Source organism: Cryptomeria japonica, chromosome 3, assembly GCF_030272615.1.
Source record: "Cryptomeria japonica chromosome 3, Sugi_1.0, whole genome shotgun sequence".
NCBI classification, from domain to species: Eukaryota; Viridiplantae; Streptophyta; class Pinopsida; order Cupressales; family Cupressaceae; genus Cryptomeria; species Cryptomeria japonica.
In genome coordinates this window covers 242,820,827-242,836,814 of record NC_081407.1, presented here as the reverse complement: position 1 = coordinate 242,836,814, position 15,988 = coordinate 242,820,827, and the positions used below count along the sequence as shown (strand labels likewise).

Sequence of the window (15,988 nt, the reverse complement as noted above, 5' to 3'; positions counted from 1 at the left end):
CTCCAAATTTGTAGAAGAAGAATGAAAAAATAAATCTGATATACTTGTCATGTAGCTATCCCACAACTTGTAAATTATAGAAAAAAATTGTCCTACTCAAATTATGTCATAGAAGTAGGAGATGATGTAGCCTCATCAAAAGGATGAAGAACAATGAGGTTCAAATGATCAATATGGCCCTTTGAAGAATTATCCATGATGGACCTAGAGGAATCCACTTTAGAACATTCACCATAAATTTTTTTTGGAGAAGGGATGAATTGGATTATCAAGATTAGATTTACCCATTGCAACAAGATGTTTGCTATCCAAATCACAAATGAATATTAAATTTGGAGTGAACTCAATGGACTGAGCACTCCATGCTATTTAATATACTGAAATAAGATAATGGGAAACTGGGTAGGAAAACAACACCATTAAAACATCTATTACCCATATCAATATCCACCTTAGCATAAAAATCAATATAGCCACTATTAGCCAATAAGAACTTAGTTATCCATGAAGTCCTAATCTGATCTTGTCAAATAATCTAAAGCACCAAAGTCAAGTATTCATCCTACAAATCGATCAACATTAGTCACAACAAGAGCATGGCTTTCATCTTATTATCTACATTTGCAATACATTATACCACTTGGGCCACACACATTTGCTAGTCTTTTTCATAATCTATGGAATTACATAAAAAATTCCTCAATGAGTGCTCTCTTTGAGGTAGATGACTTGCTCACTACATTACTCATTTTATGTAGTTACAGATGTTAAGGTTTTTCTTCATGATATTTCTCTCCGATTTCACCTTTTCTTCACACAATTTCAACTTATACTGGCATATACGCGCTCAAATATATATAATGCATAAAATTTGAACAAATTCAAGTACAAAACAACCACGCACTTGATTTTCCCAACAAACCCTAAGTTTGATATAAATGTTGTATAGAGCACAATCAACTTGAAAATTTTGGATGTAAATGAAATTAGATGTTATGATGATCAAGTTGCATTATTTATTTGCCTTCAATGACAAATAATTTGAACAATAACAATCACTTCAACCATTATGTCTTGCGTGCTCGAACAAAGTGACTGCAACTATCCATTATAAATTTTCAATGTGGGTTGTTGATTTCAGATTGGCATGGCAATGTCAACAACATTGATTGGTCTGATCAGATTTGAAAAATACTTCATGTACCTTGAAAGATCAGAGACATCACAACATGCAAGTTGAGATAGCCCTTTCTAGCCTAGCGCACAGCAGGCTCTAGATCTCAACATTTCAGAACCTCACGTTTGAAATAGGGTTCCACTTTTCTAATACCATAGGTTCATGCTAACCATTTTCTTTTCTTGAACGACCATGGTGGGCCTAGGACACATGTTACCAGAACGCAGTAGTGCAACACCCAGTCATCTTTACACAAAGTCTCTGCTCTAGCGCATAAGCAATTGAAAATTCCTTTGTTGGACTATGTGTTTGATCGACTTTGCAAAGGACTGGGGCCTGCTAAATAGATGGCACCATCCCACAACGACACAGCTCTAATAAAGAATTGATATTTGAAGCCCATGGGCGTCCACTATGCCACCACTTCATAGAAATGAGCACTCATTTTGTTGAAAAAATCCATGTTGTAGTTCAATGTTTATCATAAATGTTCCCACAAATTAAATCAAAAATAAGATTTATAGTATCATTCATATGGCATGTCTATACAGCCTCTAGAATGCACGTGATCATATTCATTAACTTATTGAAAATAAAAAAATATATATATTTTCAATAAATTAATAAATATGTTCAAATGTGCATTCTAGGTGCTAGATAGACAATAGTCTTTAAGAAAAATTTATAATTGACAAAAAATAGACCAATTTTTTTCCTAATTGACCTTCCGCACCTCTTTGGAATATCTATTATAGCACCAAGATGCAATTGATAATTAATCTTAATAAAAAGAGCTTAATAGAGCAAAAGAAAAAGAGAAAAATTGTGAGGAAATAAGTTAGGTTAGGGTTAGATTTATCTAATGATAATATTATTTAGTAATATTTATGATAATATTATAATAATTTTAGTGATGTTAACATACATATGTTTCAATAATCGATATAAATCATAGCATTGCTATTGTAGTCATTATAGTTCAAACTTTTGTGAGGCCATTGTGATTACAAACATTGTGCCCTTACTAATTCATTGTGTTCACGAGTATGAACCTTTATGTTGATGTTGTTGGTGCTCATGCCAAGTGACTTAGTGCTTCAAACCCTCATCAGATTAGTGTGCTCATGGGCTTTGTGTCCTATTAGACTATTGTGCCCATGGAATTGAACTATTCATTTAAAGTTGTGTTTTCATGTTATGGATGAGGTCCCCCATTTGTAACCTCCCTTAACTCTTGACAAATTAAAAATTACCATATTAATAAAAAATTCTATATAAAATATCTTGAAAGATACTCTTCTCATGCACCTAGTTTTTAATCAATTTCTGACATAAAGTACAATCTAGATACCTCCAAAAGACCTTGCCCAAGCTGCTCACATGAATGAATATCTTATTGTGAATTATTGCTTAAGAGATGGCATTTTTGTATACTTTCCTAACTGACGGCTGGTGGTCCACTGTACCCATTATGCTCAGACAAAAACATAGTGATGCTTGTCTCCCAATAATGCAGTCAAGATAAGATAAATGAATTTACCTTGCTAATTGGTATTAGCGCTGCTTGTAAATTATCATTAAGATAAGCGTCCACCCACAACATTAATGCAATGAAGATAGTCTATTTTGAAAGGGATTCATTTATTTTCAGTTTAGATTATCTGTGGTGTTTGGCGTTTCTCATCACTATGGCTTGCACTACCATTCTCAAGCTTGGGCTATGTGGAAATATTTCAATTACTAATTCTAATTCTAAATATATTTCTAATCCCTCTCTCTAATTAAAATATATAAAAAATCTCAAAACAAAAAAAATCTTTTCTAATGATATTATGATTCGATTCAATCCTTGGAAATGGGGATGGATAAGAAATCACACGTCATTTCTGAACCAAAAATATGAGGATTAATGGGAAACCCTAGTGCCACTCTTGGCTCGCTTTGTTCCCATCGATTGACTGTGAATCGCCTTCCATCATTAATAATAACCTAAGAACTCATTGAGCTTTCAACTCTTAAAAATGGGGATGTATAAGAAATCACATGACAATCAAAAATATCTTCTGCTGCTCTCTATAATGTTTTGATACCTTAAGACAGTAAAATTGTGAGGAAATAAGTTAGGTTAGGGTTAGATTTACCTAATGATAATATTATTCACTAATATTTATGATAATATTAAAATAATTTTAGTGATGTTAACATACATATGTTTTAATAATCTATATAAATCATAGCATTGTTATTGTAGTCATTATTGTTCGAACTTTTGGGAGGTCATTGTGATTACAAACATTGTGCCCTTGCTAATCCATTGTGTTCATGATATTGAACCTTCATGTTGATGTTGTTGGTGATCATGCCGAGTGACTTAGTGCTTCAAACCCTCATTAGATTAGTGTGCACATGGACTTTGTGTCCTACAATATTATTCATTTAAGGTCGTGTTTTCATGCTATGGATGAGGTCTCCCATTTGTGACCTCCCTTGACTCTTGACAAAATAAAAATTATCATGTTAATAAGCAATTCTATATAAAATATCTTGAAAGATACTCTTCTCATGCACCTAGTTTTTAATCAATTTCTGACATAAAGTACAATCTAGATACCTCCAAAAGACCTTACCCAAGCTGCTCACATGAGTGAATATCTTATTGTGAATTATTGCTTAAGAGATGGCATTTTTTATACTTTCCTAACTGACGGCTGGTGGTCCACTGTACCCATTATGCTCAGACAAAAACATAGTGATGCTTGTCTCCCAATAATGCAATCAAGATAAGATAAATGAATTTACCTTAATTGCTAATTGGTATTAGCGCTGCTTGTAAATTATCATTATGATAATCGTCCACCCACAACATTAATGCAATGAAGATAGTGTATTTTGAAAGGGATTCATTTATTTTCAGTTTAGATTATTTGTGGTGTTTGGCGTTTCTCATCACTATGGCTGGCACTACCATTCTCAAGCTTGGGCTATGTGGAAATATTTCAATTACTAATTCTAATTCTAAATATATTTCTAATCCCTCTCTTTAATTAAAGTATATAAAAAATCTCAAAACCAAAAAAATCTTTTCTAATGATATTGTGATTCGATTCAATCCTTGGAAATGGGGATGGATAAGAAATCATACGTCATTTCTGAACCAAAAATATGAGGATTAATGAGAAACCCCAGTGCCACTCCTGGCCCACTTTGTTCCCATCGATTGACTGTGAATCGCCTTCCATCATTAATAATAACCTAAGAACTAATTGAGCTTTCAACTCTTAAAAATGGGGATGTATAAGAAATCACATGTCAATCAAAAATATCTTCTGCTGCTCTCTGTAATGTTTTGATACCTTAAGACAGTAAAATTGTGAGGAAATAAGTTAGGTTAGGGTTAGATTTATCTAATGATAATATTATTCAGTAATATTTATGATAATATTAAAATAATTTTAGTGATGTTAACATACATATGTTTTAATAATCTATATAAATCATAGCATTGTTATTGTAGTCATTATTGTTCGAACTTTTGTGAGGTCATTGTGATTACAAGCATTGTGCCCTTGCTAATCCATTGTGTTCATGATATTGAACCTTCATGTTGATGTTGTTGGTGCTCATGCCAAATGACTTAGTGCTTCAAACCCTCATTAGATTAGTGTGCTCATGGGCTTTGTGTCCTACAATATTATTCACTTAAGGTTGTGTTTTCATGCTATGGCTGAGGTCCCCCATTTGTGACCTCCCTTAACTCTTGACAAATTAAAAATTATCATATTAATAAGCAATTCTATATAAAATATCTTAAAAGATACTCTTCTCATGCACCTAGTTTTTAATCAATTTCTGACATAAAGTACAATCTAGATACCTCCAAAAGACCTTGCCAAAGCTGCTCACATGAGTGAATATCTTATTGTGAATTATTGCTTAAGAGATGGCATTTTTGTATACTTTCCTAAGTGACGGCTAGTGGTCCACTGTACCCATTATGCTCAGACAAAAACATAGTGATGCTTGTCTCCCAATAATGCAATCAAGATAAGATAAATTAATTTACGTTAATTGCTAATTGGTATTAGCGCTGCTTGTAAATTATCATTATGATAAGCGTCCACCCACAACATTAATTCAATGAAGATAGTCTATTTTGAAAGGGATTCATTTATTTTCAGTTTAGATTATTTGTGGTGTTTGGCGTTTCTCATCACTATGGCTGGCACTACCATTCTCAAGCTTGGGCTATGTGGAAATATTTCAATTACTAATTCTAATTCTGAATATATTTCTAATCCCTCTCTCTAATTAAAGTATATAAAAAATCTCAAAACCAAAAAAATCTTTTCTAATGATATTGTGATTCGATTCAATCCTTGGAAATGGGGATGGATAAGAAATCACACGTTATTTCTGAACCAAAAATATGAGGATTAATGGGAAACCCCAGTGCCACTCCTGACCCGCTTTGTTCCCATCGATTGACTGTGAATCACCTTCCATCATTAATAATAACCTAAGAACTCATTGAGCTTTCAACTCTTAAAAATGGGGATGTATAAGAAATCACATGTCAATCAAAAATATCTTCTGCTGCTCTCTATAATGTTTTGATACCTTAAGACAGTAAAATTGTGAGGAAATAAGTTAGGTTAGGGTTAGATTTATCTAATGATAATATTATTCAGTAATATTTATGATAATATTAAAATAATTTTAGTGATGTTAACATACATATGTTTTAATAATCTATATAAATCATAGCATTGTTATTGTAGTCATTATTGTTCGAACTTTTGTGAGGTCATTGTGATCACAAACATTTTGCCCTTGCTAATCCATTGTGTTCATGATATTGAACCTTCATTTTGATGTTGTTCGTGCTCATGCCAAGTGACTTAGTGCTTCAAACCCTCATTAGATTAGTGTGCTCATGGGCTTTGTGTCCTACAATATTATTCATTTAAGGTTGTGTTTTCATGCTATGGATGAGGTCCCCCATTTGTGACCTCCCTTGACTCTTGACAAATTAAAAATTTCTAGTGTATTTTTTCTGGATTCGATTGTGTGTATATTTTTTCATCAACGTTTCGAATCACACTCCGTGATTCATCATCAGGATGAAGAGAATTCCCAAGACATGAAAGATGTTGAGATGCAGATTTGAGGCAGAATATAAAGAGGAGAGGGGTGGGGGAAGGCACGAGAAACAAGGAGAGAGGAAAGAGAAAAGGAAAAGACCACCTGAAGGGTGGGAGACCTAAAAAACTCCAAGATATAAACTACCCACAGAAAAGAAAAAAGGAAAGCCCAGCATCACAATCAAAACCACTAAAAAACACAAAAGACACAAAAGAAGAAAAGAATAAGGGACAAAAATTAAAAATTAAAAGAATAAATAAATGAATACAAATACAAAACAGAATATACGCAAAGGCATAAACCAAAAGACAAAAAACCAGAAACAGATAAGAAAAGAGAAATTTACAATTCCAAAAGACAAGGGCATATAAAAATAAACACACGAAGAGGACTGAAAGCAGAAAAAAACTAAAAAATAAACAAAAAGGAAAATAGACCAAAGGGGGAGAGGGAGACACACAAAAGAAGAAGAAAGATGGGGCGAAGTCAAGGAGGGGGGCGGGGATGACGCTGGAGGGCCAGAAGAAGAGGGTGCCACGAGATGCTAAGGTTTAACCCATCATCTCGATTAAGATTGGATGGGTGCCGAATGATAGCAATGGCCTCTTTAACTTTTTCAAGAGGAAAGTTAAAGAGGCCATTGCTATCATTCGGCACCCATCCAATCTTAATCGAGATGATGGGTTAAACCTTAGCATCTCGTGGCACCCTCTTCTTCTGGCCCTCCAGCGTCATCCCCGCCCCCCTCCTTGACTTCGCCCCATCTTTCTTCTTCTTTTGTGTGTCTCCCTCTCCCCCTTTGGTCTATTTTCCTTTTTGTTTATTTTTTAGTTTTTTTCTGCTTTCAGTCCTCTTCGTGTGTTTATTTTTATATGCCCTTGTCTTTTGGAATTGTAAATTTCTCTTTTCTTATCTGTTTCTGGTTTTTTGTCTTTTGGTTTATGCCTTTGCGTATATTCTGTTTTGTATTTGTATTCATTTATTTATTCTTTTAATTTTTAATTTTTGTCCCTTATTCTTTTCTTCTTTTGTGTCTTTTGTGTTTTTTAGTGGTTTTGATTGTGATGCTGGGCTTTCCTTTTTTCTTTTCTGTGGGTAGTTTATATCTTGGAGTTTTTTAGGTCTCCCACCCTTCAGGTGGTCTTTTCCTTTTCTCTTTCCTCTCTCCTTGTTTCTCGTGCCTTCCCCCACCCCTCTCCTCTTTATATTCTGCCTCAAATCTGCATCTCAACATCTTTCATGTCTTGGGAATTCTCTTCATCCTGATGATGAATCACGGAGTGTGATTCGAAACGTTGATGAAAAAATATACACACAATCGAATCCAGAAAAAATACACTAGAAATGCAAAATGGATTGTGGAAATCTCATAGCTTAAATTAAAAATTATCATGTTAATAAGCAATTCTATATAAACTATCTTGAAAGATACTCTTCTCATGCACCTAGCTTTTAATCAATTTCTGAGATAAAGTACAATCTAGATACCTCCAAAAGACCTTGCCCAAGCTGCTCACATGAGTGAATATCTTATTGTGAATTATTGCTTAAGAGATGGCATTTTTGTATACTTTCCTAACTGACGGCTGGTGGTCCACTGTACCCATTATGCTCAGACAAAAACATAGTGATGCTTGTCTCGCAATAATGCAATCAAGATAAGATAAATGAATTTACCTTAATTGCTAATTGGTATTAGCGCTGCTTGGAAATTATCATTATGATAAGCGTCCACCCACAACATTAATGCAATGAAGATAGTCTATTTTGAAAGGGATTCATTTATTTTCAGTTTAGAATATTTGTTGTGTTTGGCGTTTCTCATCACTATGGCTGGCACTACCATTCTCAAGCTTGGGCTATGTGGAAATATTTCAATTACTAATTCTAATTCTAAATATATTTCTAATCCCTCTCCCTAATTAAAGTATATAAAAAATCTCAAAACCAAAAAAATCTTTTCTAATGATATTGTGATCCGATTCAATCCTTGGAAATGGGGATGGATAAGAAATCATACGTCATTTCTGAACAAAAAATATGAGAATTGATGGGAAACCCCAGTGCCACTCCTGGCCCGCTTTGTTCCCATCGATTGACTGTGAATCGCCTTCCATCATTAATAATAACCTAAGAACTCATTGAGCTTTCAACTCTTAAAAATGGGGATGTATAAGAAATCACATGTCAATCAAAAATATCTTCTGCTGCTCTCTATAATGTTTTGATACCTTAAGACAGTAAAATTGTGAGGAAATAAGTTAGGTTAGGGTTAGATTTATCTAATGATAATATTATTCAGTAATATTTATGATAATATTAAAATAATTTTAGTGATGTTAACATATATATGTTTTAATAATCTATATAAATCATAGCATTGTTATTGTAGTCATTATTGTTCGAACTTTTGTGAGGTCATTGTGATTACAAACATTGTGCCCTTGCTAATCCATTGTGTTCATGATATTGCACCTTCATGTTGATGTTGCTGGTGCTCATGCCAAGTGACTTAGTGCTTCAAACCCTCATTAGATTACTGTGCTCATGGGCTTTGTGTCCTACAATATTATTCATTTAAGGTTGTGTTTTCATGCTATGGATGAGGTCCCCCATTTGTGACCTCCCTTGACTCTTGACAAATTAAAAATTATCATGTTTATAAGCAATTCTATATAAAATATCTTGAAAGATACTCTTCTCATGCACCTAGTTTTTAATCAATTTAGTTTTTAATCAATTTCTGACATAAAGTACAATCTAGATACCTCCAAAAGACCTTGCCCAAGCTGCTCACATGAGTGAATATCTTATTGTGAATTATTGCTTAAGAGATGGCATTTTTGTATACTTTCCTAACTGACGGCTAGTGGTCCACTGTACCCATTATGCTCAGACAAAAACATAGTGATGCTTGTCTCCCAATAATGCAATCAATATAAGATAAATGAATTTACCTTAATTGCTAATTGGTATTAGCGCTGCTTGTAAATTATCATTATGATAAGCGTCCACCCACAACATTAATTCAATGAAGATAGTCTATTTTGAAAGGGATTCATTTATTTTCAGTTTAGATTATTTGTGGTGTTTGGCGTTTCTCATCACTATGGCTGGCACTACCATTCTCAAGCTTGGGCTATGTGGAAATATTTCAATTACTAATTCTAATTCTAAATATATTTCTAATCCCTCTCTCTAATTAAAGTATATAAAAAATCTTAAAACCAAAAAAATCTTCTCTAATGATATTGTGCTGAACCAAAAATATAGGGATTAATAGGAAACCCCAGTTGCCACTCCTGACCCAGTTTGTCCCCATGATTGACTGTGTATCGCCTTCCATCATTAATAATAACCTATGATTAATCATTAAGCTCTCAACTCTTAAATATGGGGATGCATAAGAGATCACATGTCAATCAAAAATATCTTCTGCTGCTCTCTGTAATGTTTTGATAGCTTAAGACAGTAAAAAAAGAAGTGCATACATACCACAAGGGTGATTATCTGATTGTGAATTATCGATGGCATTTAGATTTGCTTTCCGAAGCAGTGACGGGTAGTGGCCCACTGTACTTGTCTCTCATTAGTGCAAAGAAGATAAGATAAATGAATTTATCTCCCTTATTGGTATTACCGCTGATTGTGAATTATAATTATGATAAGCGTCCACCGACAACAATAATGCAATGAAGATACTCTATTTAAGAGGAATTCATTTACTTCCACTTTAGACTATTTGTGGCGTTTTGGTGATTTTCTTCACTATGGCTGGAACTACAATTCTCAAGCTTGGGCTCTGTGGAAGCATATTCTGTCTGATGATGCATCTTCTTCTGGTATGTCGCAATCAAATATATGCACCCATGAAAACTGTATATGAGATTTTTATAGTTAAGTAGATAGAAAGTAACCGTTTCTAGAAAAATCTGTATTATTTATTTTCTTTAAATTTGAAAATCTATCATGAGAAAGATCTCTAATTATAGCAATTAAAATAATTGTTATTTAAATCAAAGATCTATTATCAGGATGAAATTTAATATGTTCGTTTATTTGCATCATGTTCAAATTTGGCAGGCTGGTGATGAGTCATCGTTGTCTGTATGGGAAGATGAACTCCATGGGCTAAGGATGCCCAGCGAACTGGCTCGGTTTATGTCTCCCTTAAACCATGAGGAAACTTTGTTGCTTGCAGATGGGTTTGCAACAAAAGGCCTGCAAGCTATTGCGGAGGAAAATAGTTTGTGCAAAAGAGCAGGGCTTTTATGTGAAAAAACTCAGATATCAAAGTTGGATTCATGCAATGCAAGGAAACCATACAAGAAAAGAAAGCTACTAGACCTTGTACAAGATGGTTTTGTGACTGGTTGCGGACAAACAGTAATGCCAAATGACGTGGAGGGGAAGCAATTACACAGTAATTTCTTCCGAGTAAAAGAAATTCTTACAGTTGGAGAAAAGCTGATGTTTCCTGATTTTCATGACGATGCTGTCAATGAGAATGTGTCATTTCTCCCACATAAAATTGCACAAAACATTCCTTTCCAAAGCCAACAAGTGTTGAACTTAGTAGAGGCCTTTCACATTCCATCCACTGGATCGGAGCTTCTAATAAAGGAAATGGCTTCAACTCTTAAGGTATGTGAAGCACCTCCTTCTAGCATAGAGACCAAAAGATGTGTTATTTCTATAGAGTTTATGGCAAAGTTTCTGTCCAGTGTCATTGGTGGGTCCAACCATAAGCAGAATGTTGAAGTGGTGGAGGGCATTGTCTCAACCAAAAAAATTTCCAAACGTGTGGTTACAGTAAAGGGCGCAAAACTCTTGGCTCCATCCTCAATCAAACATGTGGCTTGTCACTCTATGTTATTTCCTTTTAAAGTTTATTACTGTCATTATGTGAAGAGTACAAAAATGTATTTGGTAGCATTGAAGGATGAGCAAAGCGGAATTGAGCAGAATGTGGTTGCTGAATGTCATATGGATACTAAACCTTATCCTGCTGAAAGCCTGGCGCTGCTCGACCTCAAACTAAAACCAGGAGAGGGCGAATTTTGTCACTGGGTACCTAGCGATACTCTTCTTTTCATCGAGAAGGTTTGAATTTCAAGTGATAATACTATCCTATTTGAATAAAGGAGCTCGGAAATCCTGTGGTATAAGATCACAAGAGCAAGGATGAATTGGCTTCAGCTTATTGTCAATAATATCTATTGTTTCAAGATAGGAGCTAGGAAATCCTGTGGTATAAGATCACAAGAGCAAGGATGAGATTGGCTTCAACCTATGTCAATAATATCTATAGTTTTCAAACAGGAGCTTAGAAATCTTTGATAAAAGATCACAAGAGCAAGGATGAGATTGGCTTCAACTATGATAATAATATTTATTATTTGTTGTTTATTATTCTCTTTATAGTTATTTAGTGTTTTTCAATTAATTGAAAATTATACATATGTAAGTCCACTTAGCAATAGTGTTTATAAATGTGTAAAGGTGAAATATATATATTTTTTAAAATTTTGTTTTAGTTTTTTATGTGATGATTAGTATATATGATATACTTTTATTTTAGAGAGTATATTTTTTTTTATCTAATTTAATTTTGTATCAATATATTTTAAGAATTGGTTCTAATCTTTAATTTATCTATTTTCTTGTCTAACTCAAAATTATATTATGAAATTCAACTATAAAATTGACCCCTATTTTTTGAAAAATCCAAATTCAAAATTCAAATTGTGCTCATGTCACCCAACTCTTGTTAGACATTATGTGTGACTCCAAGCCAAAAAAATGTATTTTAAATTGTATTATAAAATGTTTATAAAAAAGTTAATAGAATGTTTATAAAAAAAACAAACTTTAACTCATTTTAGACAATCCAAATCCATCAAACTTTGTTACATAACATTATCACAAAAGTATAACATTAATATTATGTTATATTATCATTAACATATGTAATAGCAAATAAGAATATTGCATAGCAACTTTATGTCTTTTGGTTCAAGAGACTAAGAAAAAATATAATAAAATTGTCTTGTATCTTAGTTTGTGTGACATTAAATTTGTCTACTCAAGGTTTTAACTAAGGATAATATGAATCTCACAAGTAGGAAAATCCTTAAATGTGCTTAAATAAAGATCAATATTTCTTAATTGTATTTTTTTTAAATACTCAAAAGAGGGGATTTAATAGTAATTAAAATGCAAGAATCTCCAAATTTATTCACTCAATTCAAATTTATTTACTCAACTCAAATTTATTTACTCGACTCAAATTAATTTTCTCCTATGAAATTAGAACATATCAACTTTACATCTTGATCTTACTAAAAGTCAAAATAGAGTTCATTCTACTTTAAGTCAAGCATGTATTTTGTTAATAATTATGTAGAAATATTTTGTATTACAACACTACCAAGCCACAACTAGAGATAAGTGAATGAATATTTTCTCATTTTATAAAGCATGGTTGACTAATTACATTTTGCTATATGTGCTCTTATATGCACTATTTTTTTTTTAAGGGGTAAACGCTTTTGACTTGGAGCTATGAACCAGTGAGGGTACAAACAGGGGACCTCATCCCCACACTTCACTTGTTCAAATCTTGTGAGCACAAATGCCCAGTAGGAATTTGAACCATGGTGACCGCTTCACCAACGAAGTGTTTTAACCATGACACTACATGTCCAAAGACTTATATATGCACTATTAATTGTATTTGATTTCTCAACTTAATTTACAAGTCCTACATATTTGAAAATAATTCATTTTTATCTTTTTATTTTGGGAAATCCAATGTGTCAAACACTCTTTTAGGTTTTTGAATTGGTGTTTATTCCTAATTTTTATTTATTTTCTCAAATCTAAAACTGGGGTGGCAACCACCGATGGTAAATAATTCACTATTATAGCTTACCACCTACAACCATAGTTTCTCAAAAAGTGGTTTCCTTTTGTTGGAGTTATTTGTTCAACCTTACAAGTCCATGAATCACCTACAATTACAATAGTTATTAGAAATAGAGATCAAGCATGAATAATTTCTCAACATCTTGATAATTTTGTATTTATGAACAAACAATAATGTTATAATGAATGAATGTATCCCAATGAAAAGGATGAATGAAACCCTAGATGCAAATCGTAAAGTAAGATTAAATTTGCTAGGGCCAAGTGTCATAATCAAAATGAAAGTGACAACACAAGCCATTATTAGCCTAATCTAATTAATGAAAAAAATGCCTAATTTTAGCTTAAGTGAACAAAGTAATAGGGACCTAATTATAGAATTAATTAGAAAATTTCCTAATTACTCCAACAACCCTCCTTAGATTAACTTAGGAATAAGAAAAAGAGCTAATACAAAATGCAAACTTGAATTGGTCCAAACAATAAAGTCTTGATTATTTACCAATGTACAAACTAATCCCACATATCACAATTAGAGAGAGGGAGAAAGGCCTAATGGGAGAAAATCCTCTCAAAAAAGAGAGAAAAAAGAAAAGAAAATAATACATGTGATACCCCTTAAGATTAACTTAGTGATAAGGTAAAGAGATAATGAAGAATGCAAGCATGAAAAGGTATCGACAATAAAGGCTTGATTAGGTACCCATGTGCAAACTAATGCAAACTCTCAAAACTAGAGAAAAGGAGAAAAAAATGGTGTGAGAAACATCCCCTACAAAAGGGAGAAAATATTTATTAAAACATTTTGGGTTCGTGAGCAAGAAACAACTTCTATAGGCCCTACATCAAATCCTACATCAAAATCTGACAAGGGGAGTACCATGGACAAACTTCACTCATCTATCTTAACCCTCACTGACACCTCCTCTGAACTCAACTTAATCGATGAGGTCATGCCCATCATCCACCCTGAACTCATCAATTGGAACCAGCCAAATCACCCATGTCTTGATTACTTCCAAAAGGATGAGGTGCTCATCGACTTTTTAGAAATATGGGATAACATACCAAGCAGGGATCATAAAGCTAGATTTTCTATTGAACCTAATAGTGCAAGTATTTTGGGGTTGTTGCCAAACCTTTCAGCTGCAAAAATATCACAATAAAACATGGATCTTCTAGTGAAAACAACACCATGGCACTTATTGATGCCAAAAAAGTAAAAATAAAGAGTGTATCCAAAGGTGGAAACCTCTTTGAGGCGCCTACGAATGAAAGGTTTGACATCCTCCCCTCTAGTACAAATTAGGAGAGATCCATGATCCTAATCAAAGAAACAAAAGAATTCAATGTGGGGACCCCTGAGACTCCTCACCAAATATATTTGGCATCTCTACTAACTCCAAAGGAATAACCAAAATTTATGGAATTCTTTCAGAATCATCAAATCAACTTTGCGTGGTCCTATGCAGACATGCCTAGCTAACCTGTAAAAAGAAAGCTCAGAAAGATGCACCCATAGATTGTTGTTATTGTCAAGGTAGAAATCAAAAAGCTTTTAGATGCTAGTTTCATCCGACCAATCGATTATGTAGATTGGATCTCCAATATTGTACCTGTCAGCAAACCTAATGTGGGCATCTATATCTGTACAGACTTCAGAGATTTGAACAAGGCATGCCCTAAAGATGACTTCCCCTTACCAAACATTGACATGATCATCGATCTAATAGTGGGTCATACAATGCTTTCTCTTATGGATGTCTTTTTAGGGTACAACTAGATCAAGATTGTTCCAGAAGATCAACATAAAACTTCTTTCATATACTCATGGGGAACCTACTATTGGAATGTGATGCCATTTGGTCTAAAGAGTGTAGGGCCAATCTATCAAAGAGATATGACTACCATCTTTCATGACATGATACACACCATAATGGAAGATTATGTTGATGATTTACTAGCTAAATCATTAATAAGAGAAGGTTATCTGGCAATATTGGGTCAAATCTTTGAAAGATTAGAGCAATATCATGTCTGTCTTAATCCAAAGAAATCTGTCTTGGGAGTAACCTCAGGGAAACTCCTAGGATACATTTTCTCAACCAAAGGCATTGAAGTAGATCCAACGAAAGTTAAAGAAATCATGGACATTCCACCTCCAAAGAACATTAGTCAGTTATGGACACTACAAGGGTGTCTACAATCAATTAGGAGATTCATTGAATAATTGGCTAATAAGTGTCATCCCTTCACACATCTATTACATAAGAATATCCACTTTCAATGGGATATAAAGTGCCAGTAAGCATTCTGAATGCTTAAAGACTACCTGATGAATACACCATTGCTTATCCCACCAGATCCAAGTAGACCTCTATTGCTATATATTTCATCTATAAATACGACATTAGGAGTACTGGTGGCATAACACAATGCAGAAGGAAAAGAATGTGCTATATACTATATCTCTCACACATTGGTAGGATATGAAATCAATTACACACCTATTGAGTGATCTTGCCTAGTAGTTATCTTGGTAGCCACCAAATTGAGGCACTACATGTTAACGCACAAGGTACAACTCTTCACCAAAATTGATCCACTTAAGTACCTACTCAACAAGGAAGCATTAACAAGCTACTTGGCTAAATGGGTTATGATCTTGAGTGAATTTGATATAAAGTATGTGGACCGCAAGGCTATCAATGGGCAAGCTATTGCATATCAATTGGCTGATGC

General features: G+C 33.7%; 1 protein-coding gene across 1 annotated transcript; it reads left to right on the top strand.

Moving 5' to 3' along the window:
- Window positions 1-10,035: 10,035 nt before the first annotated feature.
- LOC131074372 (BURP domain-containing protein 16) lies at window positions 10,036-11,728 on the top strand. The gene is made up of 2 exons (XM_058010980.1): window positions 10,036-10,161; window positions 10,403-11,728. Exons 1-2 carry the CDS (start codon window positions 10,090-10,092, stop codon window positions 11,426-11,428), a joined length of 1,098 nt encoding a protein of 365 aa, XP_057866963.1. The 5' UTR covers window positions 10,036-10,089; the 3' UTR covers window positions 11,429-11,728.
- Window positions 11,729-15,988: the final 4,260 nt, after the last annotated feature.